Source organism: Anopheles stephensi, chromosome 3 (assembly GCF_013141755.1).
Source record: "Anopheles stephensi strain Indian chromosome 3, UCI_ANSTEP_V1.0, whole genome shotgun sequence".
Lineage (NCBI taxonomy): Eukaryota > Metazoa > Arthropoda > Insecta > Diptera > Culicidae > Anopheles > Anopheles stephensi.
This window is the reverse complement of record NC_050203.1, coordinates 78789634-78817606: the sequence shown is the minus strand read 5'-3', so window position 1 is coordinate 78817606 and position 27973 is coordinate 78789634. Positions and strand designations below refer to the sequence as shown.

The 27973-nt window shown below is 49.3% G+C and overlaps 4 protein-coding genes and 1 long non-coding RNA gene across 14 annotated transcripts; 1 reads left to right on the top strand and 4 right to left on the bottom strand.

Moving 5' to 3' along the window:
• Positions 1–184: 184 nt before the first annotated feature.
• Positions 185–2655, top strand: LOC118514695 (cytochrome b5-like). The gene is made up of 2 exons (XM_036061751.1): positions 185–793; positions 1717–2655. Exons 1-2 carry the CDS (start codon positions 530–532, stop codon positions 1900–1902), a joined length of 450 nt encoding a protein of 149 aa, XP_035917644.1. The 5' UTR covers positions 185–529; the 3' UTR covers positions 1903–2655.
• LOC118514687 (CD109 antigen-like) lies at positions 2636–16006 on the bottom strand. 10 transcript variants are annotated; one of them, XM_036061739.1, is made up of 12 exons: positions 15851–16006; positions 15273–15494; positions 13094–13274; positions 12651–13010; positions 11589–12572; positions 11277–11528; positions 11168–11210; positions 10774–10951; positions 5072–5379; positions 3399–5008; positions 3176–3329; positions 2636–3093 (listed from the first exon to the last, which is right to left on the bottom strand). In XM_036061739.1, the coding sequence occupies exons 2-12, from the start codon at positions 15392–15394 to the stop codon at positions 2858–2860; spliced, it is 4428 nt and encodes a 1475-aa protein (XP_035917632.1). In that variant the 5' UTR covers positions 15395–15494; positions 15851–16006; the 3' UTR covers positions 2636–2857. The 10 variants fall into 10 exon arrangements, with proteins under 10 accessions (XP_035917632.1, XP_035917633.1, XP_035917635.1 ...); XM_036061740.1 differs by lacking the exon at positions 10774–10951 and adding an exon at positions 10255–10423; XM_036061742.1 differs by lacking the exon at positions 10774–10951 and adding an exon at positions 9760–9910.
• On the bottom strand, positions 14011–15258 carry LOC118514696. The gene is made up of 2 exons (XR_004906689.1): positions 14858–15258; positions 14011–14766 (listed from the first exon to the last, which is right to left on the bottom strand). It is a non-coding gene; the product is annotated as an uncharacterized LOC118514696 (long non-coding RNA).
• An 878-nt stretch (positions 16007–16884) lies between the features above and the next one.
• On the bottom strand, positions 16885–22205 carry LOC118514690 (CD109 antigen-like). Its single transcript, XM_036061746.1, has 11 exons — positions 21997–22205; positions 21550–21730; positions 21112–21477; positions 20328–21046; positions 20001–20262; positions 19698–19928; positions 19587–19629; positions 19024–19518; positions 17361–18964; positions 17131–17284; positions 16885–17063 (listed from the first exon to the last, which is right to left on the bottom strand). Exons 1-11 carry the CDS (start codon positions 22074–22076, stop codon positions 17026–17028), a joined length of 4173 nt encoding a protein of 1390 aa, XP_035917639.1. The 5' UTR covers positions 22077–22205; the 3' UTR covers positions 16885–17025.
• A 395-nt stretch (positions 22206–22600) lies between these two features.
• LOC118514691 (alpha-1-macroglobulin-like) lies at positions 22601–27592 on the bottom strand. Its single transcript, XM_036061747.1, has 12 exons — positions 27432–27592; positions 27164–27341; positions 26745–27101; positions 25938–26680; positions 25602–25866; positions 25326–25541; positions 25205–25247; positions 25019–25136; positions 24402–24949; positions 23048–24342; positions 22832–22985; positions 22601–22759 (listed from the first exon to the last, which is right to left on the bottom strand). Exons 1-12 carry the CDS (start codon positions 27503–27505, stop codon positions 22734–22736), a joined length of 4017 nt encoding a protein of 1338 aa, XP_035917640.1. The 5' UTR covers positions 27506–27592; the 3' UTR covers positions 22601–22733.
• Between the last annotated feature and the right edge of the window lie 381 nt (positions 27593–27973).

Below are 27973 nucleotides of genomic sequence, written 5' to 3'. Positions count from 1 at the left end.
TCGTGGACACCGCGTATCCTCCTGTCTTCGATACTTTATCACGCATCAGCAGATGACTACATGCCAGTCGTACTATCGCCTCAACCGGGCCCACTGAGCGGACCTAAACAAACAAATCTATCACTGGCTGCCGATTGTTTTTGCTAAATAAAAACAGCCTCCTACCACGCTGCACACTTGCTAATCTCGTATGCACGCGAGATAGCAGCACCTAACGTATTGCGACGTCTCGGCAAAACACGGCCCACAAAATTACAACTGACGTACTGACCCGCAGCACCGTACCGAGTGTGTGACGTTGCCTTCCATGTGCTGCTGCCCGCGTGTGTGGTTGTGAGAGTGCAGCGCGTATATACTGCCCTGCAAACGGTCGGCATGGTTTAGTTTCGTACGGAATTTGAATCGTGACGGTTGTCCTTGTGTAACAACGCCGGAAGCAAAACGGTAACCTACGGCTTGGTATAGCTTTAACCAGTGCATCCAACCGCCAAGTGAAGTGTCTAAGAGACTGTACGAATAAGGGTCCAAAATGTCCACCGTGGAAACACAGGTGCAAAGCCCGATCGAGGGTTGTGATGTGGTGAACGGGAATCAGACGGCAACCATACTGCAGCTAGCGATGGCCGCCCTGCGGCTCACCAAAGCGGCCGGTACGGATGGCAACAATAATGGCCACCAGCAGCGACTGCGGCCACAGATTACGCTCAGTGAGGTGGCTTATCACGATTGCTACGACGATTGCTGGATCGTGCTGTACGATCGTGTGTATGATATTACAAACTTTCTCAGATTGGTAAGTGGCGCTGGATGGTGTTGACTTAAACTTCCGGCTGTGCGTACCTTGGACTAGTTCGTTGGCTAGCAGTGCAGTGAGTTTAGATAAGCAGGTGTTGAAGGTGGCATATGGACATTAAAACTAGTAACTTGAGCTGAAGTCTAGTGGAATAGTGCATCAAGATCAAGGACTCTTACTTAAGATTCTAACTCACGTTCGATCACCACCCAAATTCGAATGATCATCGAGGATCGCCTCCTCAAGTTCAACCCAACTCACAGCGTCGAGCGTAATCAGGTGGCGTGTTTGTACAAGAGACTTTCAGCTTTATTTGCCCAATTAAATCCCCTCTAAAGTAAAGGCTTCCTTTACCGACAAGAAGGAAAAAAGAAAATCCGGGCATTAAGAGGGTCAAGCATGACAAGACTTTCGCACCGAGCGGTCTGATATGGTCAAACAGCACAGCAGCGGGCACGTTGTCGTCGACCGAGCAAACTCGAGCCCCACAGCTCCACTGTGCTGTGTGTGGTAGAAGCTTCATATAGTGCACATAGTTTGATTTACGAACGTTCTAGATAATCTTATATCATCACCACCCGGGGTATCGTGATTTCGGACCAGCGTTTGTACTTATATTTGGCGTGCCTGCCGTGCGGCACGTCACAAGCGGCGGTTTGGCGATGGTGTGATAAAGTGTGACATTGCGTGCGAATATTGTTATCAGAACCTCAGACACCTCATTCGAGCCACACGACGACGGCGACGATGCCAATCTATTCCCTGATTAGTGTATACTTCCTAAAACCGTGACATAATCTACAATTCTGGAGAGAAACTCTATATTTAAGCCTGTCATCGATCTCTGATCCATACGCAGATCCTGCCACGTGTCGTATAGTTTATCAACGTTTCTTTTTCACCCTTTTCTTCCATTCGCTTAGCACCCCGGTGGACATGATGTGCTGGTGGAGAATGCTGGACGTGACGCTACCATCGCCTTCCTCAATGCTGGCCACTCCGGAATGGCGCTCAAGTCGCTGAAGCTCTACGAAATCGGAGAACTCCCACCGAACGAGTGTATCTACCGGTGTACGGGGAAGCTCACCCTAACGAACCTGCCCGACTAGACATCGGCTTACCTCCTTAGGGCTACTCGCCCGCCCCTCCCATTCCTTCTTCCTTCCTCTCTACCAGCAACACCCATTTCACGCCGTGCCCATGCTCTACTGTTATTTATATTGCATTTTCGTTGTTCCCGTCGTTTTATGGTAACAGAGCTTTAAGTTTAAACATAAAAGTGACAGTATTTGATCATATTGAAACATTATTTAAGCACACACATAAAGTCATCGGAGTTCGATCGATTGTTGGTGGTAGTAGAAGCTTTACAAGTGCAATAAAACCTTACACGAACTATTTGTGGACGTCTTGCTGTACGTTGGTAGTCCAGACGGTAGATCAGAAACACACACCCGAAAAGTGACGTTTGTGATGACGAACTTCGAGCTGTAGTAGCTCGGCCCAGCTCACCAACGCACTCAAGTCTGGCTCGTTTATCGCTTCGAGACGCACCGAGAGGCTCACCCGAGGTCACCAGCTTGATTGAATGGGTCAGTACAAACGATGTGAGGCTAATTTTAGCTTTTTGTTTTTGCTATTTCGGTACATTCTTGAAGACTTCGATCGTCGGAGGTCGTCGGAATTAATTAGGACAGATTCGAAGTGGTGTAACTGTACCCCTACTTAAGGAGCTACCAGCGAACAAGATTACCCTTTAACATTCCACACCGCATTACGCAAAGCCCATCGCGTAATGGTGACATTAATTCTAATCTGTTGAAAATAAACGTATCACTGTCGTTAGTGAGACATCTTCTTTCTTTTATTTCTTATCAACCATTATCCTGTCCACCTTCGCGTTCCCATCCCACGTTCGCGCCTTTGCCGAGGCATTAATTATTCCGCAATACAAAAAAAAAACTGAACTGTGCCGCTACCATCATGCACATCACCTCATTTCGCTGCTCTACCCTGTACGAAAAAGAATTCTCGTCTATTTAGTGCGTCTTATCGCTTGCCGCGCTAATGAAAGATGGTCACCAGCACCGTGGCGAACAGGAACGTGAAGAAACTGATGCGCACAGTAGGACTACTGCTGCTTAGCGTCGGACCATTGTCGACGGTAGGCTCACGGCTGGGACTGTCCGATGATCGCTGCTTCTGCGACTTGATGCTGCACGCCTCGCTGCAGTCTTCATTCTCGCAGATGTCACACAGGGAAGCCTTCGGTCCTTCGTAGAATTGACGCGCGATGCGAGCTATTGTGGACAAAACAAACGGAAAATGAGACATCTCGATTAGCCAAAGATCAAAGGGAGGATCGCCACCGACAAGACTTACAGTTATCGTAGTAATCGTAGATCACAACCGGTGCAGGCTTCTGTTTGGCGACCTTGTGCGTGCGGAAGGCGGAGATCGTTGGGCAGAGCTCGCGCTGATCCAAGCTGTCGAAGTACAGCACAACCGTTGTGTCGCCATCCTTAGTTTCCACTTTCTATTTAGGGTGAGCGAAAGAAATGTAAAGTACGATCCTTGACTGCTGGAAGTAGTCGCCACAACCTACCTTAATGAATGGCATATTTTCCAGCGACGGTAGCGTATCCGAATCGGCCGTAAAACCGCTCGGGAAGCCCACCTCCATGACGGCCATATTGGAAACGTTCTGACCGGCGGACGGCACGAAGCTGGCGCACACCGACAGATGCAGATGGTCCGGGTTGGTGTTGGCATTCACCTGCGGATCGAGCACAAACCGGGGCCATTCGCCCGTCACGTTCATGTTGTACTTGTACGACAGCTGAACAACGGCGAACCCGCTGCCCGTTGCCTTAATCTCGATGTTGCGTGCCGCCGACGGTAGCTCAAACTTCTGCAAGATCATCCCATTCTCAGCGTTCACCGACATACGCTTTTCCTGGTTCTCGTTAATCTTCGCCACGATCGCCACGTCATTGTTGGGCGAGGTGATCTTTGCTGCCAGCTTTGCCAGCGCCTGCAAACCCACCACCGTGTCCTGCGTGGACTGGAATCCGCCCTTATCGTTACGCTGCCCAATCAGCCACTTCATAATCGGCAGCGCATCCGTGTCGAGACCGGCCTCCAGGAACGCCAGCAGCCCGTACGCAGACATCTCCACGTTCACCGAGTTGGGCCTACTGTACCATGGGTTCTTCTGTTCTACCTCCGGGATCGGTTTGTGCCACCACTTCGAATCACTGTCGGTGGTCGCCTTCGCGTCCAGCTTGCTCAGAATCAACTGCTTCGACGAGTGGTCGGCCAGCTGCAGCGCGTACGCTGCCAACGCCAGCGCGTACGTATCGTCCAGCGATTCCGTGTTGCGGTACACATAGTCGATCGCCTTGTTGATCGTGTTCTTGTACTTGTCCACCAGATTAATGTTCTCCAGGAACGCGATAAGCGTGTAGGCCGTCAGTGCCACGCCCGAACCGGACCCTCCCTGCATATCCTTGTGCGACACAACGCCCACCTCCGGGAAGCTACCGTTCGGGGCCTGATGATCGCTCAGCCACTCGAGCGATTTGTCAATCACCTTCTCATCGATCGTAATATGGTTGGCCGCCTGCTTGAACGAGCGTGCCACGAAAGCTGTCAACCAAGTGCTACCGCTCTTATCGCTCTCACCGAATGCGCTGAACGATCCATCCTGATGCTTGTAGCTCAGCTCACGCTGATAGCCCGCCTCCATGAACTTCTTCGCCTTAGCCTCAATGTTTGCGGTCAGCTTGTTGGTAGCCTTCAGGTAATCCAACACGACAATGTTTGGCACAAAGTTAAGCATGTTCTGCTCACCACACCCGTACGGCATTCGGATAAGCGAGTCAAGGTTCTGAATAGTCGATCCCATCACATCACCAATCACTGCCACCTCGATGCGGGTCGAGTCGGGGACAGCGTTCTTCGGGATTTCTACCTCGAACGTCTTCGTAGCCTCCGGAACGGCGCGCAAATCAATAAAAGCCGCTTTGTTGATGAATTGAGGCAGTCCTTCCGGTTCTACCAGTAACTGCCGCTCGACGGCATCACCGGCAATCTTCGTTTTAGCCGTCACCTTGATCGTGATGTGTCCCAGCTTCTTGGGCTTCACCATGAACGAAACCGATTTGCCCGTGTTCGAGGCAATGTCCAGCCGCTTCTGACGGAACAGTTCCACCTCTGTGGGGGAAAAAACACAGTTACTTAGCAAGGATTCTTGCTACAATAATGATCACAACTTACTGGACGACTCGACGACTTCATTCTCGACATCGGCAAACTCAAACTCCTGCTCGTCGTTGTGCAGCACAACTTCCGCCGTCTGATCATCCTCCATGTAGTTAAACACCACGATCGGGATGGCTACCACCTCACCACGCTTCACCGAGTACGGCAGGTTGGTGGACACGAAGAAGGGCAGGAACACCTTCAGCTTGCGTGGTTGCTGCGTAAGACCCAGCCCGTACACCGGGTTCACCGAAAAGCCGGTAATGATCCACGACGTGATCGTATCGGGCACCTTCTTCTGGAGCGTCTTCTCTCCGCTGAAGCTGCACGGTAGAGGAAATAGCGTTAGCACTCTCCAACGTCTAGCGGGTTCTGCTTCTAGCGTTACCAATGGTTACTTTAAAACCTTGAAGCAAAGCCCAAATTCCAAAGCCCAATTCACCAACTAAGAAAGCTTTGCCAAAATACACACACACACACATTACATGCTCTACTGGATGTTTGGTTAAAGTTACCTAAAGATGATTGTGAGGGATGCACACCACACAAAGATACCTAAAGATGATTGTGAGGGATGAGCCGTACTACCCGCTACTAATCTCTCACCGTTATGTTATGAGTTTGGTGTCGGTATAGCAGTTATGATAAAAAGCGAGATGGTTTCTTCTCTCCGAGATTGAGTCCTTCCGGAAGACCGTCTGCTGCGAGTCCTGCGAGACAAGTCGTCAACAAAAGAGCATCGGTTACAGCGTTACGTGCGGCGATGGCAGACGCCATCTTGTAAAACCTGCTGTGCCACGCATTAGACGATCGTGATCCACATCCAGCACAAACTCTCACACACTCTCCTAGCCGGACAAACCTGAAGCGTTTCACACATTGTTCATGAACTATTTGTTGAATTGACTTGTTATCTCATGTCCAAAATGGTGGTTGTTTTTGTTTTGCATTTTGTTTTGTTAATAAGTAGTACAACATATGGCGCATACTAGCACGCTGAGCTGGAGCGGATTTGGTTTTAGATTGGTTACAAAAAAGAAAACAAGGAAGTTATGCTCTTGCGAACACGTTGATGCTGATATTTACCCGGAGTAGGTATTGTCAAAAAGCCAAGTGTTTTGAATTTCCTGCGACAGGAATATGCGCGGTATGTCACGGTGCGGTCGCGGTATGCGACTGAACGCGAACGGACCGGCCAACGGTGGTCGCGTATTCGTTTTCAGCACCTGGCGCTGGTTCTGCATCGATCGTGGCTTTTCGATCGTCGTGTACAGCACGGTACCATTCGGGGCACGGTGAAACTTATAGATCGGTACCTCGGGCAATGTGTTATTTGCTGGAAGAATGTGGTCGATCGAGAATGGGGGTGATGAGCGAGCTTGGATGCTTGGATGGCAGCGGTGATGGTGAGCGCAATAGGAGGAAGGCATCAGTCTAAGGCTATGGACAAATGCACTCACACACACACACACACACGTACTCTAGACAAAGGACACCACAGTGAAGATTGTGACACGCAGATTGATGCTGTTCATGCGGATGAGGCAACAGGCTACCGAATACATCTATGGCGATAGCAAACCTAAGAATCGTACAGGTGTGATACACACCCATGAGTGATCATGAGTTGCTCCTACCATGTATCGTACCGTATCACTATCCAGATCACATCTCAATAAGCCATTCGCAAGCACTGCTTGCAAACGATACGTTCGTCTACCAGACAATACCATACACAACTGAGCTACAAATTTTGATTCGCTGGAAGATGCTACGATCCTACCATCGTACTACCCAAAGACGAAGACTACATAGACAAGTGTAATGGAAAAGAAATGCTGTGTTCTCCAACCTTGTGGGTTCTATGGTCTGCCAAAGCCACGTTTCGGGGAACTCTTTGCGCACTGCAGGGGGTGTACTAGCATGGGCTAGGGGAGGACCCGCCTTCATCGTAACGCTAGCCCCAGCCAACCCAGCAACAGGCATAGGCATAGCCGATTCGAAATACACCCGATCCGATAGCAGATGCATGTCCTCGTAATAGGGTCCTTTAATAAAGTTAATTTGATAATGCTGATTACTGTGAGAACGGTGCCACGGCGTAGTTCACCGAAGTTGCTTGTTTGGATATCAATCAAATAGCTGGAACAATATAAACCTGCTGAACGGAACGTTCGCCATCTTGTCTTCTATTATTTCCCCCATTTCAAACACACTCTTCCAAAAACACACCCCGTAGCAAATCAGCAGCACTCGACACACACACACGAACACTCCGTGGCACAGGTAGTACGTACCCATAGTCTTCACCTTCCCAGAGCCAACTATCGGGGAACGCTTTTCTTGTTGGTGATAGCTTTTGAAAGCTTCTGAATGGTCCCCTACCTCTCTCACCCGGACGCATGCACAGACGGAAGCCGGTTTGCGATTGAGATGCGCTAAACTTGATCGCAGACATCTCGACGTGCGCATGGCTGTACTGCAGCTGTTGTGGAGCTATTGGGAGGTTTATTATCAACAGATCATTCATTCGTAACCGTAGCAGTGATTTCCGCGTATGAGTAAGGTAAGATTAGTTACACAACACCACAACGAGACGAGACATAAATCCTAGGGCAAGACAATATATGGTTGGCGGTGTAGTGATCACCCTCACGAACCTGGCACTGGACATCCATAGCCATGTTTCCACAAAATCTTTCCTAACTACGATCGGATTGGAAGGCACTGGGGATGCGTCATCAGAATCGAAAGACATTTCCATCATGTTGTAATTGATCATATCACTATGCGGACTACCCATTCTAAGGGCCACACTTGCATAATACACCATCGGTGGTGGGGCTGGAAGTATTTTGTTAGGAAACATACGTTGAATATTATCGCGATGAAGTTCTACTCCTGAAGTTTGGGGCGGTTCGGTGGCCGAGGCGACAGCGGCGCCGGTCTTCACACGGCAGGACCGGGGTTCAAATCCCATTCAGACCGCCTCCCCGTACGCAGGGCTGACTACTTTGCTATGGGTAAAACCAGTCACAGAAAGCCAGAAATTGGCAGGCCAAGACCTTTCGAGGTTGTAGTGCCACCGAAGAAGAAGAAGTTCTACTCCTCGGGGTCACAATCGTGGTGGTTGGCTACCAGCTACACATACAATTTGATGCAAAAGTGCATAAGATACTACCGTGCAGATGATCGGATGGTGACGACTAGCCAGACCAAAGTACAGTGTAGACCTTCCAAAGCACCCTTCTTCACACCGGATCACTACTACAAGACATAGAACGCCCCCTTTTCGAACGGACACAGAGTATGAGAAGATGCAGGTTAGGGTTCTTGCCGGTACCCAACAAAGAAAAATCATGCATGGCAAAACCGTGCACAGAGAGACAGAGAGAGAGAGAGAGAGATAGAGTAGAGAAAACGCGCAGACACACCTTTTTGGAGCGATCGTTTGCCATAGCCATGTTTCTGGAAATTCTTTCCGAACCGGAGCCGGTGGTGCTGGGGCCGACACACCACCCTTAGCAACAGCCGGTACGGCAACAGACGCAGATAAAGGCATCATCGGCATCATCCCGCCGATACCGGGCAGTCCCACTCGATGGAAGTGATAGTATCTGTAACGATCTGCACGAGGCGATCGAAAGCGAAATTGTAATGTAGGGGGTTGCACTAACAAACTGTCGGAAGTACAATAAGTCCTGGTCTTTAACACTTCATCCCATGTCCTACAAAACGCTCATCCCTCAATCACACTACGAGTAAATGCACATACGATGGTGTTAGTACACAGGGTTGCAATCAAAGCCTAATTCTACAGTTTCTAGCATCATACGCAATCCTCCTAGTGTGTGTGTGTGTGTGCGTATGTAGCTAAGGAAAAAATGCAACACAACTTCACACGAACCCTAGCGCCGGAAAGGTGCTCCACAGCCAGGCTTCCGGGAAAGACTTTCTTGTGACAGGGTTGTTCGCCGGTGACGACGGTGTGTCTACAGTATCGAAGCTTATGGCAGCTAGCGGCTGTACTTGACCCTTACGACGAAGCTTATAAACGAACCTTCGGCCTGCGAATGGAATCGATCGTTCAATGGTGCAGATGTAAGAAACGGTCGTCTACCAATGTCCAGGTATTGATGAGTCTCGGGAACAGTCTCGGGGCGAAATCAATTATGTACAACGTAGAGTAGAGGACGCTGTCTAAGGTGCAGGGAAGACTCTCGGAATAGGATCTCCATAAGGAACGGAAGAAGTAACGCGGAACTCACGAAGGCCTCAGAGCAATCTTTGTACAGAATCCCCAGTATAGAACAAAAACATTCATCCTGTCTAACCCATAGGACTTACACCACACTAGAACTTCCTAGGCTCTCAAAACACTTAAGCTGGGTTCACGACCAATGGCGCACGACAATCTACCCACGACTCCATTAGCATTAACCTCATGTACTGTACAAAACATGTAAATGTGTGTGAGTTGTGAGGAACCTATACACGCTCAACCTTTCCCGGTTTAGACATACATATTACACAGTTACTCATAGCAATAGCATAACCGTTTACTACATCTTCCACCAAAATATACAGAGACAGATAGAGAGAGAGAAAGAGTGATAGAGGAGTACTAACAGCTTGGAAAGTGAACAAAAAACCGATGAAAAAAAAACAAAAATGAAAACCACCAGCATGAAGAAAGTACGCACCCTTCCTCGGCCGCGCTATACCAAATCCACGATTCCGGAAAATCTTTCCTTACGGTGGGACCATCAGCTATGGGAAGGGCCGAGCTGGTGCCCAGGGAAGGAGAGGCAAACGCAACCGCTTCCGGAAACGCAATCTCTGGGGAAATCAATGCTTTATTGAGTAAGAGAGTAATGCACGGATACGATTACTTCAGCAACGATCGAGCTAACTGACTAAATGGCCCGCGACCCTGAGCAAGGTTTTAGCATCCATCCAACTCACTTGTTCAAACCTGCGAATATGCGATATAATGGGTGGGAAACGATATCTAAACCATCGATGATGTGAGAGTAAGTTCCTGTGTTTACCGTACCAACCGATCCCTGGCAAAACATTGTCCATAATCCACCCCACCAACATTGTGGTTGGGCAAAGGTGAAGATGTTGTTAGTTGTTTGGCAGAGGCCACTAGGGGCCACAATCATACTAGCCGTGAAAAAAACAAACAAACAAACCTGGCGATCGTGTGCCATATCCATGATTCGGGAAAGCTTTTACGAACGGCCGGTGTTGGCGAGGACGACGCATCACCGGCTGGCCCCAAGCTCGACGTGCTGGGAGCGTACTGCAGTAATGGACCCCCAATCCGGTCCTCCTCTGCCACACGAATATCTATCACATCGTCTGTAACGTGACATCAACGAAACGAAAAAGCAAAGCAGATCCTGTGATGTCAACAGTAGGTCAAAAGGTCTTCAAGCGCACTGATCTGGTAAAAGGATTTGTTGGAGCTGTACACAACACCAGCACTGTGAACCCCGGACAAAACGAAACTATCATGGGAGTGATGAGACGGAACGGAATTCTATTATCCACATATGGGTCTGTGTTCTACCAAGCAGCATGAAGGACAGAGAGAGAGAGAGAGAGAGCGTGGGTTATTATCGTTGCACAAGTGTCTACCCCAGCCAAATTGACTGACCCTTAAGAAAGGAAAGCAGCAACAACAGCAGCAGCAGCAGAAAGGTACAAACCCTTCATCACTTTCCCAGATCCATGACTCGGGAAAGGTGCGTCTAACAGCGATCGGTTCGCTTGGGACCGCCAAAACTGGTACTGCCGCCGACGTTAGGATTAAAGGTCTGGCGGAGGTTATTATAGCGCCTGCCGGCACTGGTCTACCGCTTATTTGGTAGTACACTGGTGGATTGTCTGTGGGGAAAATAGTGCAACAGGGTCAATCGTATGACGCTACGCTAGACTGCGATTCGAAAACTTTGTCGGCGTCCGGTCAGGTCCTTGCAGGTCGTACACACTCAAACAACTCTAACAGACGGCGAAGGCGAAGCAAGTATATCTTTTGCACCTAAAAAACCTGTTGGAACCTGTTGGGGAGAAAGACAATCCCTCACGGCTTCGAATACTTACGAGGAGGATCATTGGCGTTGGATAGCACGAATGCACCGACAGTCTGTAACGGCAAAAATGCTGCTAGAGTTCAATGCTCTTCCGCATACATCCTCATCCAAATACGTACATTGAAATCTTGATGCTCGATGTGCGGGTTCCACGCGAAACGCTTCTTCCTGCGATAGTATCCGTAGGAACGCTCCTCGTACTTCTCCAGCTCACTAAACACCTGCTCCTTCGTGATGTCGTTGCCACTCTTCAGCAACAGTACACTCTGATCGACACCCAGCAATCCGACGTACGAGTCGGGATTGGTGCTGATGCTAATTTCCACGTCCTGGCCCGGCTTTGTCTGGTCCTTGGAAAGGCTTACCTTCATCTGCAATTCAAGAAGACGCATTAGCCACGAATCTCCCTTACGATCTTCCCAATCACTTACAAAGTTCTGCAGCTCACTATCGAACGTGATCACCTTACTGTCGCTCACCATATCCCCATTGGGAGCGATATAGAACACAACCAGCTTGGCCCTCGGTACCATCGCGAACGTAGCCGGGAACTTGAACTTGTGAGTCTTACTCTCCGGAACTGCCACCGTATTACTGAGCAGCACATCTCCACGGCCCAGCAGCTGGTAGGTGAAGAACTTCATCGGCGCAGTGGCAGAAACTTCCACCACAACATCGCTCCCGACCAGTGGCATCTCCGTCAGTACTCGCGCCCGAATGTACGAGTCCACATCGGAATCGGCCTTCGAAATACCGCTCAGATAGAACTCCTGGCCCAGATACACACCGACCACGTTGATGTACGTGCTGTTCACGTCGGTGTTGATCTCCAGCTTCGCCATACCGTTCTGATCCAGCGTGTAGTTCCGCAGGAACTGCGTACTCTCGTACGTGGATTGCTTCACCTCGACCGGATTGGTTTGATCCTGTACCGGTGCACCGTCCTGATACGTCACCTTCAGCCAGGCGGTGTACGGTAGGCCCGGTTTGAAGTTGTCGTCCGACTTTATCAACTCCATCTTGTACCGCCGATCGTAGATCATCACCTTGGCCGATGCATTTTGCTTCCGCCCGGTCAGTTCCTCCTCCACGACGGCTTCAATAACGATGTTACGCGTGTAATCGCCCTCCAGCCGGAGTTCCTCGCGTAGATCGAACTCTACCGAACCCTTGCCATCGATCGGTACCACCTTGCGGGTGATTACATCCTTAGCGAACGGTTGTACGTAGTGGAACTGGAACTCGGGGCTAGCCGAAACGGTTGCCTCGCCCTTTACCGGTTTACCGTACGTGTACTTCGAGCGGATGATTGCCTTCACCTTACCATCCTTGAACGTCGTTATGCCGGGCGATTCGACCGTAACTTCAAATTTCGGCAGCACGTACTCATCCACCTCGAACACTTTGTTGTGTTTCTAGAGCCACAGAATGACAGAATTAGAGCTTTAAAAACCAATCCGAGAAGAGATCCGGCCCTATCAAGCTTCTCTTACCGTTCCCAGCACCTCCACGTTGATGGTCCAAGCGCCCAGTACCGGTGCGGTCGATAGGGTCAGTTCCGATTCGAACACACCCTTCACCAGCTTCCCTTCCTTCCACTGCTTGATCCGGTTCGCCTTTGCATCGTTAATGTGCACGTTGATGCTGTCCGCTTTCGGGAGCGGTTTGGTGTTTGGGTCCAGTACCAACACACGGAACCGCACCGTATCGCCCGGCTTGTAGATGGATTTGTCCGTTTGCACAAACACCGAGAAGCTCTTCTGCTGATACTCCAGGTCGGTCTCGTTCTTGAAGGTTAGGCCTGATAACCCTTCGGCCACCAGTTTGTAGGACGACTCCGGGATATCACCAATCTAAGCACAGCGCAAGACAAAACACCTCAAGCTCAAATAAATTTGCTTCGTTCTGGTGGAGTGCCAGGGATTACAAAACATACCACAAACGGTACCAGCCTCGTTTCACCGGTGTTAAGCGTTATCTCCTGCTTTTCGATCACGTTGCTAGCGTCCGTAATGGCGAGGCTGAAGCGGATCGGTTCGCTCACATCCTGATTCGTTACCGCCACATGATACTCCGAGTTGGGCCGCAGCAGCTTTGCTCCGACGATCGAATAGTGGCTGCGGGACAAAGGGGAACGGAATTAGTTAGCTAGAAAGTAATAGTCAAAATACTAAACAGCTGCTTGATGAGCTGCTCTCACAAAACCCTTCCGACGAAATCAGAATAATCAATCTTGTTCCAATGCATATAATTGTAAATTATACCTAACCAACAGGATATGAACAGTAATATCCGGTCAAATATTGTGCGAATTATCATGAAGTTGTACCAGATCCAGTTTGGATAAGAAAAATCCCAACTCGCTCTACCTTTGTGAGGTACGTAATCTAGAATACGGCCCGTGGTTTTCCCACACGAACCTCCCGGCCTGATGTGCGGCAGAGCTAATCTTGCTAACAGATCTCTAATTAAGCAAGTATCTGCTTTTACTACTCCTCCCTGTATTGCTAATTCTCAAGGTCTCGCAAGTTACAATAAACAGTGACATCATCACCCTTGTCGTTCCTTGTTACTGCACCGGGCACACTTATTAGGCACCAAAGTGCCATTAGAAAACACCGTAAAAGGTACCAAACATTACTGCAATTCTGATGCATCGCACTACTCCCTCTCCAACTCTGTCCCTGTTCCCTGTGTACTTCTTCATCCCAACGATGTATTGTTTGGTACGTACGTGTGGCAAATACCGGGCTTAATGAACTGTTTTTCTACCGCTGTAGTAACGCTGAAAATCAGCGAATCACGACCAAAAATATTATTTCTACCTCTTTTGCGTCGTTTTTTTTTTTTGGTTCTCCATTTTTTCGAACATAATAATAGCCAAGCATCCATTATCGTTCTCCCTGCTTTCGGGGGATTATTCGCGGTCGGTGATCTGAAGATTCTACGAGTACTTCGCCCGGGGAGGGAAGCCCTGCCGCGATGCTTTCTGATGCTCGATCATCAATCTTAATTCCCGCTTATGTAATCTCAACCCAGCTGTCAGACGGACATGGGAAGAATGACCTTCATCCAATGGGTGAGGTTATTTCCGTGGCGTTTGCTTTTTGCGAAGATTCGCTCGAACTGCGAGCCACGAGTTCAGTCAAGGTTAGCGCAACGATTTGCGAATATAGGCGGTGGATGGAGGCTGACAATAATATGTTGCGTGTCAGGTTTTGGAAGTGTTCTTCTTGCAGTTTTGGTTACGTCTCTTACACTCCAGGAAGATTAGCAAGCAAATCTCATTGTCTGCTTTACGCTTGATCCTTCTATTTCGCGAATCGTTGACCCTTCGGATGGCTCTGACTCTGAAGTCAAATCACTCAAAGTCACTCTATAAACTTACTAGCCAATCAACCTGACAGCGGAGGCTCTCTACATCTTCGTCTGAATAGCTGGAGACTTAACCAGCCGTACACCGAATCCGAAACTGACTGGAATATGTAATGACCTCATGGTTCGTTGTGTGGGCTGCCGCTTCTCGGCATTCGCTCCAGTACGTACGGAATGCGTCACCAACTCGTGCGGAAGGTAAACAATGCGCTTCGCGTTCCCCAAGATCGTGTCCTACGCATAAACGAGCGTGATTGAATTGGAGTTACAAAGCGTCCAGCCGGACGTACACCGACGCGAACGGCGACGCGTATGTGTCACTTACTCCTAACGCGAAGATCGCGCCACAACACAAGCTCGCTCGAACAAGAAACTTGATCGCCGAGGTTGTTTGTGCTTCCTGACCAAAAACGGAAGACATGTCCTCTACAGCGCTCTCTATACACACAGTTGGCCGAGCTCGAAAAGCGGTTCGACCACTTTCTGCAACGATTTCGTCACCGTCCATCGGTCAGGGCGCACAGACACACACGCACACAAACGCCACTGCACACAGAGACACAAGCTCAGGCAAGCTCACCAGAGTCCTCCTCTTCGAGTATCCAGCGCGACGACGGCAAGAATCTTCTCGATGTGATGTATTGCTCACCACAGGTCACATCTGTCTGCTGCATCTTGGACGAAGTCTAGTGCCCGAAAACTTTAAAAACCCCCCATTTACCAAACATTTGCATACTAACCCATTGGCCTGCGAACCGGTTACGAACACTGCACTAAGCACCAGACACACTAGCAGCGGCGTCGAGGATGTCCACAGGACCCTGACCTGGACGTCCTGCCCAGGCACCGTCGTACGTCGCATGGTCGCGTGTGTTTTGCCGACCACCAGGGTGATTTACGCTCAGCACCCTACAATAACAAATGCGTATTCCTTCCGACCTCCTCTTATCACACAATAAGCGCTGTGGAAAAATTGAAAAACTATTATACGAAACGGCACAGAGTAACGCACAGGTGTGTTGGGAATCCCCCACTGGCACTCGGTGTAACCAAACGAAAACAAAAAAGAAAATCCAGATGGACGTCGAAAAAAGCGCAAGCTCTTCAATGTCCGCATCCGCTAATGAGTTCACTGCGAGTGGCCATCACTCGCACAATGGGAAGTGGGCGCACACACACACACACGATAGAGAACAGGCGTGAGTGAGATGGGGTATATGATAGGATGGGTTGTCGAAGGGGTTGATCACACTCTACCGCGGGGGTGTATGATCAAGTACATCCACACACACACACACACGCAATCACGGAAACACACCTATGCTTCACAATAAACTCAGTCACCCAAGCACGGCAGCGTGACGCTGCGGACACCGATCGGTTCGGTTGTGGAGCACGAACTAAACCTTCAACCTGTTCGGCCGGTAGGCTTTATACAGCGATGCTTCCAAACGTTCGGGCGCACGCGAGATCACTTCTCGGAAAGCGCGATCGCGATCTTCGGCCTCAGCAAACGAACGAATGCGGCGTGTAATCACGCACTTTCATCCACCGCGCAACGGTGTGCGTGAGGGTGCATCGGGGAACCGGTCCCGGGCGGTGCAACTTCAACAGCCTGGACGATCCTCCAATATACCAATGTCCGCTTGATTGCACAACTTTTGAACGAACCCTTTGCAGCGTATCCTTCGATGACGGTTATTCTACACCACTCTCTTTCGGTGTACTTCTTCCTTTGGGGTCTGAGGTTTGGGAATTTTGTCCGCCAGCAACACACCAACACCGAGCAACGAAAAACGCCGGCAAACGATCATGCAAGAAAAACCAGTTCCGCGACCGAGCTTGTTGAAAACTTGTTTTTATTTACCAAAAAAACCTCCCCACCAAAACATCACCACGACGACGGCGGGAAGAAAACCACGCACTCAATAACAAACTCCGTCATGGCTTGATAACTTCGCATCTCGCGTATGGCCGGAGATTCCAGCCGATCGCGTCTCCCAACAAAACACTCGATCAGTTGAAGCCTAATCCATCCAAATTATCAGCATCTGTGCCATCTGACTGCCGCACGGGGGATTTATGATGTGTTCGAGTGCAATTGATCTACAGACGGCCGGGAAAACCCAGCCCAGCCAGCGGAGTGAAGTTAAAAGTTTCCCAACCTCACCGCCCATGTCGTTCGCCGAGAGTACTTAATTCTGAGAACAGAATCGGTAAACAGAGCGCCTGTTTGTTTGAACTGTTTTTTAACTGCCGCTTAGCAGGAAGTAATATAGGTGAACGCTTACGCTCTGCACCATTGTTTGATTACTGTTTGAGTCATTTAGAAGGAAAGACAATGATTTTAGCCGCTTATATGAGGCGCTCGGTGCGGTTTTATTGTGCGTTTGTATTTAAATCTGTGTTGCAGCTTCTTTTCACATCAAAACATCAATGCGCGTTCAATCCTGGAACGCAAGGCTAATGGGTTTCGCATCAAGTAGCTGCGACTCAAGCTGCGACTTCATAGAACGAACGAGCACAGCGAGCTGTAATGGAAAGATGATAAAATTTGTAGAATGTCTCGCTCATGTACTGTTTGCACGCAATACTTACTATTGTCGTAGTAGTCGTATATGATCACATTGGCCGGTTTGGCGTTCTCCACCTCGTGCTTCTGGAACGCGGACATTCGCAGCTTGATGACGTCCTCACTGACGTTGTCGAAGTACAGCACTACCGTCGTGTTGCCACGCTTAGTTTCCACTTTCTGAAAGAAGATCGAAATCCACAGTTACTATCTAACGCTCGATCTTCGATTTGCTCTATTGGATATAGGATTCTACCTTAACGAGCTCAAGTTCCTTCAGCTGCTTTAGTACGTCCGCCTCCACGATGAATCCACTCGGCATATCCACCTCCATAACGGCCATGTTGGAGACGGCCTGATCTTCCTGCGGGATAAAGCTCGTCGTAACGGTCAAATCAATGCAGCTCTTGATCGATCCCTTCTTTGCTTCGGATTTCAGCATAAAACGGGGAGCCTTGTCCACGTCCTTGATGTTGTACTTGTACGACAGCTGGAACAGCGCGCAACCAGTGCCAGTCGCGGCCATGTCCACCTTCTTTGTGTCCACGGCAAGCTCATGCTTCTGCAATACCAGCGTATTATGCTTGTTGACGGAAATATTCCGCTCCTGGCCATTTGGCGCTGTTACCTTAATCGAAACATCCGCCTCGGAGGACGATAATTGGGCGGCCATTTTGGACAGAGCCTGCAACCCGACTACCGTGTCCTGGGTGGACTCGAAACCACCCTTATCGTTACGCTGTGAAACCAGCCACTTCATGATGGGTAAACCTTCCAGCCCGGTACAAGTTTCGAGCGTTGCCAACAGCCCGTACGCACTCATCTCCACGTTCACCGAACACGGACGATGCCACCAACAGTCGGTCTCAGTCTTTTCCGGCAGTGACTTTGTCCACCATTGCATATCACCCTCTTTCGTTGCTTTCGACTGTAGACCTGCCAACACTTCATCCTTGAGTGAATGCTTCGCAATCTGAAGAGCGTACGCAGCCAGCGCGTGCGCATACACATCATCAAGCTCGGCGATGTGCTGCTGGATGTACGCTAGCGCTTTGTCAACGGTCGATTTGAATTTTTCCCCAAGCTTTGCATTCTCCAGGAACGCCACCACGGTGTACGCGGTTAGAGCTATCCCCGAGCCTGCACCACCCTGCATATCCTTGTGGCAGATCGAGCCAACTTCCGGGAAAGCTCCATCAGCTGACTGTATCTTGCTGAGCCACTGGAGCGCCTTATCAATCACATCCTCCTCGATGGTGATGTGAGCAGCGGCCTGCTGGAACGATTTCGCCACGAACGCAGTCAACCAGGTGCTGCCGCTCTTATCGCTCTCGCCGAACGCGCTGAACGATCCGTCCTGATGCTTGTAGGTCAGCTCCCGCTGATAGCCTACCTCCATGCACTTCTTTGCCTTGCTTTCAATCTCCACCGTCAACCGCCGGCAGGCTTTCAGATAATCCAGCACCACGATACAGGGGACAAAGTTGAGCATGTTTTGCTCACCGCACCCGAACGGCATACGTATGAGCGAGTCGAGATTTTCGATCGACGAACCCAGCACATCCCCAATCACGGACACTTCCACCTTCGTTGAGTCGGGGACGGCATCTGCCGGTACCTGTACCTCAAACGTCTGACTAACTTCCTTCACCGAGCGTAAATCGATCAACAGAGCTTTGTTGATGTACTGTGGCAAACCTTCCGGTTCGACGAGCAGCTGTCGCTCGATACCGTCACCTGCCAGCGCACACTTGGCTGTGAGCTTGAGCGTTATGTGTCCCACTTTGGTGGGTTTTATCATAAAGGTAAGCGTTTTGCCACCTCCACGAGACACCGGCAGCTTTTCCTGGCGATGTTTATCTGTGGAAGAGATTTCTTATAAGTTCTTCTGTTCAGAATAAATGCTTCAAAATACGTACCTTGCTGGTCGGCTGCATCATCCGAAAAAAATTCAAATTCATCATTATCGTTGAAGAAGACTACATCCGCCGTTTGATCCTCATCCATGTAGTTAAACACGATTACCGGTATTCGTACGGTTTCTCCCAGCTTTACCGAGTACGGTAGATCGATCGTGACGAAAAATGGCATAAATACGTTCACTTTCGACGGACTGTCCATCAACCCAAAGCCTTGGCTTTTGCTGAGCGAAAAGCCAGTAATGATCCAAGACGTGATCGTGTCCGGTACGATCTTTCTAATGCTTTCCGTTTCTTTGCTGTTGATAATACTTTCCCAAATCCACGTTTCGGGAAAGTTTGCACGAATGGTCGGTTCTGCAGCTGATTCCATCATCATGTCAGCTTCCATCATAGGCATATTGGCACGTTTTAGCATCATTTGGGGTGCTGCGCCAAATACACCTCCCATCGGAGCTGCTCTGCAGGCAAACATTACACCTCGGGGAAATATGTCTGTATGGAATAGTTGGGAAAGGTGTCTTCGTTAGTCGTCATCATTCAAACAATTCGTCTATATTTACCTTTTGGAATAAACCTGTTCGACAGCAATACCGCTCCAACGGACTATAAATAAACAAAATTACCTCCTTCAGTATAGTTCTTCACAGTGATCCTTCAAATCCGTTTAGTACCTGACAATCCGATGTAGAATTGTTATTCCAATAGCGGTGATGGCTTTGAGACGATTCGTACATCTCCAACTCTTGTTCGATCTGTTCCCGACCGATATCGTTGCCAGACTTGAGCAGCAGTACGCTCTGATCAACAGCCAGCAGTCCTACAAATGAGCCTTCCTCTGTTCGTACATCAATATCCAACGACTCTCCCGGCTTCACTTCGTCTTTTGAAAGAGTAAGTTGAATCTTCAAACATGTAAATGACAACACATTCATTATCATCCCTCCAAACGTAGATCGATGTCAACTAGTGCTTACCTGATTTTCAAACAATCGTCCAAACTTTACTTCCGTATAAGTTGACACGATGTACCCCGTAGGGGAGATGTAGTGCACTAGCAGCTTAGCACGAGGCACCATGCAGTAGCTGGACGGAATAGTAATACTGGTCTGTTTGTTATCTGCTCCCTGTACGGCGCCTCCTGCCAAAAGTTCCCCGCGTGCCAGCAACGAATAGGCCACCAGCTGTAACGGTTTCGTGCAGGCTACATCAAACTTTAGCTCCGTTCCGGGGATTGTTCTGTTAGAGAGCACGGTAACCGTTAAAGATCTTTCACGCAAAATGTGTTGCCATCTTCCACTTACAGTTTCTCCAAAGGCATCGCCTTCATAAATGCTTCCTGGTCAGCCCGCGGCTTCGTGATTCCCTGCACGTAATAGTCCTTGCCACGAAACTTTACCTCCACGCTCACATAATCAAAGGTCAGCTCGTCTAGCTGCACGTTCAACTTCACCTTTCCCGCATCATCCAGCGTTCCGGTCTGCTTGAACAGATCCGTGTTGTAGTTTCGCAGCGCTATCTCAACCTCCCTCGTGCCTTCCCGAACCGGGCTACCGTCGAGATTCGTCACCTGTATCCAGGCGTTGTACGGTAGTCCCGGGAAGTAGCTCGACTCTTCGATGAATCGAACTTCGAAACGATTTTCATGCAATGTCACCGTGGTCGATCCTTGCTGGGTGCGCCCCGTTAAGGCTTCACACACCTCCGCCTCGATCTGGAGCTCGCGGATGTACATTTTGTTGAGCAGTATCTCCTTCAGGTTGAACTCCACCACCGTCCTGCCTTCGGTCGGTACCACCTTCTGACAGATGCTGGAAGTGTTTGGCCCACGGCCGAAGCACATGGACTGGCCCACCTTGATGGACACGGTCAGCTCACCGACTACCGGTTTGCCGTAGGTGTACTTGGAGTTTATCACCAGCTTAAGCAGTTCATCATCTAGGAACGTGTGGCCGGGTGATTCTAACGTTACTTCGTACGTCGGCAGTACATACTCGTCCACATCGAACGATTTGGTGTGTTTCTGAAAGCAAACAATAAGTTCAGTAATAGTCCTCCGACCGTCAAACTTCGTCCTAAGCCACTCACCAATCCAAGCACATCAACATTGATGTCCCACGCGCCCAGTACCGGCTCGGTGGACAGTGTGAGTTCCGACTGGAACACACCGCACTCGCCGAGCGATGCATCGTTCCACTGCTTGACTCGATTGCCCTTGCCGTCGCGAATGTACACCATCATGCCACCGTCGTCCACCGGTAGCGGCTTCATGTAGCGATCCAGCACCAGCACACGGTATCGAACCGTATCGCCCGGTTTGTACACAGACTTATCAGTCTGTATCAACACCGAGCAGAATTTGTTATCGAAATCTATGTGAGCCTTTGTTTTGAACACCAAGCCGGACAGACCTTCCGCCATCAGCTCGTACTCATCCTCAGGAATACTGTCAATCTGGAAGGAGAGTTGAGGACAATTCATCACTTAATGTACGGAGAATCTTTTCTAAGTTCTAAGTCTACTCACCGTAAAGCGCAGCAGACGTGACTCATTGCCGGTTAGGGTAATTTCTTCACTTTTAATGCTTTTCTCCTTGGCTACGATCGATATGCGGAACGCAACCGGTGACTTCGTATCGAACGTTGACACCTGTACACAGTACACGGAATTTGGGCGAAGAATTCTCGAGCCGATGATCGAGTAGTGACTGGGAGGGGGAGCAGTTGAATAAACATACATCAATTTACTGATAGCTTCGCGAAAAATAGATCGTGCGAAAACTGTGGGAGAACATGGTCCGAAATAATTGACAGATGTTGCTTTTCTAAATCAAATAAAAAGCAGCAACCAAACAGATTTTGTGCTGCGATGGGAGATGACTCATGCGTGAAAATACACCCTAACGCTGACATCACCAAAACCTGAACCGCGTATCACCGCGCTACTGCTCCACGAAATTACACGACGGCTTACCCATCTTGATGGTCTTTCGGATCGGGAGCAGTTCGCTGCATTTCACCACCAAATGGTATTCCACATCCCTTAGAAAACATTGCTTAAACTTCTGATTAATACCAACAAATAGACACCAAACTCTCTTAAACTTTGATACGTATTTTACGCCGCACAACAAACGCAACACAACTGAGTCGCGCGAACTGGTCGGCGTATGCTTTTATTTATCACTGAGCTGCTGCTGAGTTACTGGGGTTCCCGCCGTTACTGAACGCTCGCGCGTCACCTATAGCAATGTTGGTGATAGCGATTGGATGTTCGTGGGGCGGCTGAATCAAAACATACAAACCGCACCGGTACTAGCCTTCCAATGTGGGCCAAACCTTGGGGGAGAGTTTATGCGCAAACGCGCGACTTCCCTTTCAATCGCTCGTTCTCGCTCAGTCTCTCGCGATTTGCGAGTCACTCGCGAATGCCGGTATGAGCGGTCCGTCCCGATGTAAACAAAACATAACCTTGAAAATGAGCGCTTTTGTAGTGGTGTGAACCATCAGTGGCGATCATCAATTTAAAGTAGCGGGGGGGATGCTTTCTCAACGGGATTTCACATAATGCAAATAGATGAAATGCAACATAGGAGGACTTTATTTTATAAGTGAGTATTGTAGTTTTTCTTCTTCCTTGGCACTACAACACCGAAAGGTCTCCGGTAGAAAGGTAATCACCTCAGTTGTACCTCAGGCGATTAATCCTAGTTAAAATTGATAGACAGCTACGATATCTGTGGAGTATATGGGAATTCATGAGTGATCCTCAACTAAAATGGCTGAAGTTCGTGAAGCGATAGCCCTACCTTTCGTATCGAACGAGGAAAGATAAATCAGTCCTGGCATAAGGTCCACCGGCAGCAAGCGGGAGATGGCAGTAACTGCATAGCAAACCTCCGTCACATGGCGTACATCCCAGACGAGCTCCAGATGAGAATTATTCTCTAGCAGAATCGCGCTCTTGGGAGACATAGAACCCACATCAATATCCGATCCGTATCTCCTCCAATTCCTCTACTCACCTTGGTAGTGTTATCATAACGCTGCTGCTGCTCATCAATTTCATAGCCCGTTGGTAGATCGATAGCCGCTTTCCAAAGATCCGACTCGTACACATAGAGCGGTTGAATCAACGAAAAGCACATGTGCAGAGCCAGCATACTATTCTTGACCGCTTTCTTCTTAATGTTCACACCGATCGGTCCTTTGTTTGGGACACGATTTGACGCAGTCTTTCCAGTGGTAGTAGCATTGGCCAGACTGTATCGGTAGGAGAGCTTTATCAAAACTAAACCACTTCCTCGCACCGAAACGCTAACGGATCTAGTGCCCTTCGGAAGGGTAACAGTTTGCAGCAGTTCCTTGTTCGTTGCGTTTACTTCAAACCTTACATTACCCACCGCAATGTACATGCTGGGCACGATGCTAGGGATTAGATGAGCCACTGTGGCGAGAGCTTCCAAAGCGATCACTCTCTCTAGAGACGGTGTACACCGATCGCCGGCGAAGCTGTGCTTCTGAAGCCATTGCGCAACACGTACCATTTCGACCTGATCGATCGTGTTCTGCTTCAGGTTCGCTAGCAGAGCATATGCCGTTGCTTCCTGATCCCTCATATCGACCAAAGAGGTTGATTCGCGTCGGGCAACTCTCCAAAAGCGATACTTTCCATCCGTTACCGCCATCGTGTTCAGTGTGACAAGCATTCCCACACTCTCCGGATGTCCCATAAGGGACAGCAGGTAGGTCGTTTTCGCCAGTAAGTACACATCCTCGATAGGGGAGCTCAGTAGAAGCGATACAGTTTTCTTCGTAAGCTGCTCATACTGTTTGCTCGAGCCACCTCCAACGAAAGCGAACAAAACGCTACTTGCCAGCGAGAGTTCCCTTCCACCCGTACGCTGAATGTGTGGATGAACGATCGTACAGCTTTCGTTGTAGCCGCCGTCTTCTGCGCTGTTAAGCACAAGCCAGTCCAAACTATCGGTAAGCAGCGAGTCTTCTACGGGGATGTACTTGGCTAGCTTCTGAAGCGCTACCAGCGCACTGGCCGTAAACCAGACATCGCCACACTTGTGAATTCTTTTGAAAGTGCTGTACGACCCATCCTCTAAACGATGGCTTAGCATTTGTTGATAGGCCACCTCCATGTAGGTGAGAAGTTTTTCCTTGCTGGCCGGTGGTAAGCGGTTCGTCTTTTCCAAATAATCGTACACGGCCATAGTGGTTTGCAGGAACAGCAGGTTCTCCTCTCCGTTGCCATGGGAGGACTTGACCATGTGCTCCAAATCGAAGAAGTTCAGATTGAGAATCGTGCCTGCAAGTAAATCCCAACCAGGATTAAACAAGCTCTACACATATCTTGCATCTGCTTACCTATCACCGAGAGAGTAACCTCTCCAGAGCTTGTGCCTCGATCCTTCTCGATCGCCGGCAGCGAAAGGCTGAAGTTCTGTTTACCGTGCCTAGGGAAGCTCAGGACACGCACATCTTCCACCGTTTTTATTAAGCCCTCCGGTCGAACTGGAATCGTTTGGTGCAATGCGTCGATCACTTTCCCGGTGGGTCCTCTCAGAATTACTTCCACCGCCAGCTCACCGACACTTGCCGATTTAAGCTTAATTCGAACGGTTTCCGTTGCTCCTTGGGCAAGGAAAAGTGGAGTGACGGCTTTAAGCTTCGGACGCACCTCCACCGTCACATTAGCAGCCGCACCATAATTATGCACGAGACAGTGGACCGTAACTTCCTCGAACCGTTTAATGGACGGTGGCATATGGAGCTGTGCGAAGATCCACTTCTTGGAGTTTATTTTTAACGGTTCCTTCAGTATTTGTAAGCCATTGCGCTGGCTGACGGAGAATCCGGTCACTATCCAGGTGGTGATGGTGTCCGGGAGCGATTTCTCGAACAAGGCTTTGCCACTTTAGAATTGAAGAATTATTAGAGGAAATGCTGAAGAGAATTAGATTTTTCGGGCCTGGTACACTTACTTGGGTGCTTGGGCCGATTCCCAGATCCATGATTCGGGGAAGTCCTCCCGTGTGCTGTAATCCTGCTCGGGAGCTGTCCCAGCTCGTGCCAACTCACTCAGGTGTGGAACGAATCCAACTAGGAACGAAAACGGAAAGGATATCGTGAAGTTCTCTACTGACATTGATATCAACCGTTAAGCTTACCATCAGGAAGATATCCATCGGTAAGGATCGTCATTCCAACACTCTGTCCGGTACAAAATGAGAGATCATAAAACACACATGAAAACAGAGTACTCAACAAAGTGGGTCCTCCACTACTTACACCAAAACTGTCATACGGAGACCACACGCCCGATGGGTCCTCGAAGTCTTGCATCTCTTTATCAAGCTTTCGCTGGGAAATGTTATTGTCTATCGTCGATCGCTGCAGAATGCGCTCATCAACACCTAGCAAACCAACGAAGGCTTCCTCCTCAGTCGTAACGTTAAACTCGTACTTGCCAGAGTTTGGTTCCTTCAGGGTGGCCGTAATATTGAGCTGAAAACATACGATTGTAACAATAAACGGAGTTTTGCGTCACTTAAGAGCAATACTTACCGCAGTACTGCTGGTGGGCTTAAACCGTATAATAATTGCTGAGCTTAATATTTTTCCATCGTCCTTCATGGCATACGCCAGCAGTTTCATCCGTGGGTTCATCAGTCGTATTGGCTCGATTTCCAACCGGTGGTGTTTGACCGGATTCTTCGCCTCGTGAACTCCATGCACAGCTATCCTGCTCATGCAGTACCCAACATAATAGATTCTTTGAAGCATCACGTTCGAGTACAGATCGATGGTGATGTTGCGATCGAGCGTGTGGCTAGAAAAAAGCGAAAAACTCAGTTGAAAAAAAATATCCACGTCTAGAAAACCCGATCCGGATGTACATACTAAGCATTACGCGAGTGCATCTCGAGATAGTCGAAACTCTTGTCTTCATACATCGGGTAGGCAAAGACTAGGGGGATTGTTTGATTGTTGTACATACCCTCCACATTCACTTCCACCGTCTTTATGGTGGTATTGACAGTGAAATGAACAATCCCATTACCATTCGTCTGCAGTACCAATACATTCGGCATCGCTTCATCCCTTTCGTCATGATCCTCGTCCACCACTCTGTACAAGATTCTCACATTCCGACGGACGAGTGGCCTCTCGTCGAGAATGGTTGCTACCTTCACTTTAACGCGCATCGGCTGACCCGGATAGAAAGCATCCTTCCCGTCCAGTACCTCCATCGTTACACCTTCAGAATTGTGGACCGTCATGGTGGAGGTGGCGTTGTAGCTAACGCCGGTAGAACTCTCGCTGACCTTCACATCGAACCAAACGGTACGCTCTTCGTCACAGTTCTTCGCAACGAGGTCCGTCGGGAAGTTCACAAGGGCTACCCCATTAATCGGCAGGTTCTTCCGTGCTACTTCCTTCGTTTGCGATGGATAGTTGTTGAAGTGCGTCCGAACGATCACTGTGGCATTGCCCCGTACGGCACCACCTTGCACATAGGACGCTCTCAGCTTCAGAGACATCTTCGGGTCCTTGCAGTGAAGCAAGCGCTTCGGTACGCTTTGTGTCTCGATTTTGAACAACGGAAGCGTGTACTCCTCCACCAGGAAAGAATCCTTATATTGCTGTCAGTAAACAGAGGACGGTTTTGTTTAGCTTGAACGTAGTCTGCAGGTCACCTTAACGAACCTGATCGAACAGGGAGGTACTGATCGTCCACAGGCCGACCGTTGTTTGTTCCGCCAGCTGAAAACTACCTTCGAACACTCCGCTCGTCAGTGTGGCATTGAGCCACTGCTTCATGCGCAACCTGTCCGGATCGGTAATGAAAAAGTCGGGCTGAATGCGTATTACCGGTGCCGCATTTGGGTACAGAATAATCACACGAAACTGAACCCGATCGCCCGGTTTGTACGCCGGCTTATCAGTTTGAAACAGCACCAAATAGCTTTTGCGGATGCACTCCAGCGCCGTGGAGTTTAGTAGTGTTCGCTTATGTTTGTCCCAAACTTGTAGCTTGTATCCTTTTCCTTCCAGGCCTTCCACCTGAAAGAAGAACGAGATCAACTCAATTGACATTCAGGATACTAGCTAACCGATACACTTACACGCATCAGTGCCTTCTTTAGACCGTACGGTGGTACTGCCATGGGGTACCAGCCGACAATCACATCGTTCGAGTCCACAATTTCACACTCAAACTCTTTCTTGGTAGGCGATATGTTGGTTACGATCATGTCATAAATAGCGTGCGGCCGCACGGTACGGCTAGCGATAATTGCATACCTAAACAAACATTGCAAATTCTTGTTAATTCGCACGGGCCGCATGCAAACTCGCACTAGTTCTCACAATCTCACTTTCCAACTGACTCACCTTTGACCAGCACAATCGCGGGGAATTCCCCACGCGAGGAAAAGCACTACGCACGGGACTAGCTTCATTGCCATCGCTTAACCGCGATCCGTACGCGCCGGGTTAAGAACGGGAACTGAGCTGACCGTTGCGAAAGAATGAAGGCTTGCCGCCGGACAGCATCCAGTTTGCGCTTGCGCTTGTTATGCAACGCGTTGTTTACTGCTGTGCGGTAGTGATCCAACCTGGGGACTTGTAGACGGTTCAACGTGGTTAGCAATGCAGGGGGTTGTTCTCCCATACAATAACTGCTCTTGATTCGTTGAAATCAAACTATATTAATGTATGCGTTAAAAACTTGACGGGGACGATCTCGGAGTGACAGAGGAGTTCTGTTACCGTGGTACGATCGTAGCTACGAATAACAACGTAAGCAGATAAATCTGAACGCCTATAGGCTTCACAAACTCCGGCGATCTAGAGAACTCCAACCAGTCTCTAGAGGCGCTATATGTCGCATACTGATGGCTGAGGCACGTGATGAAGATGCCGAACTTATGCCC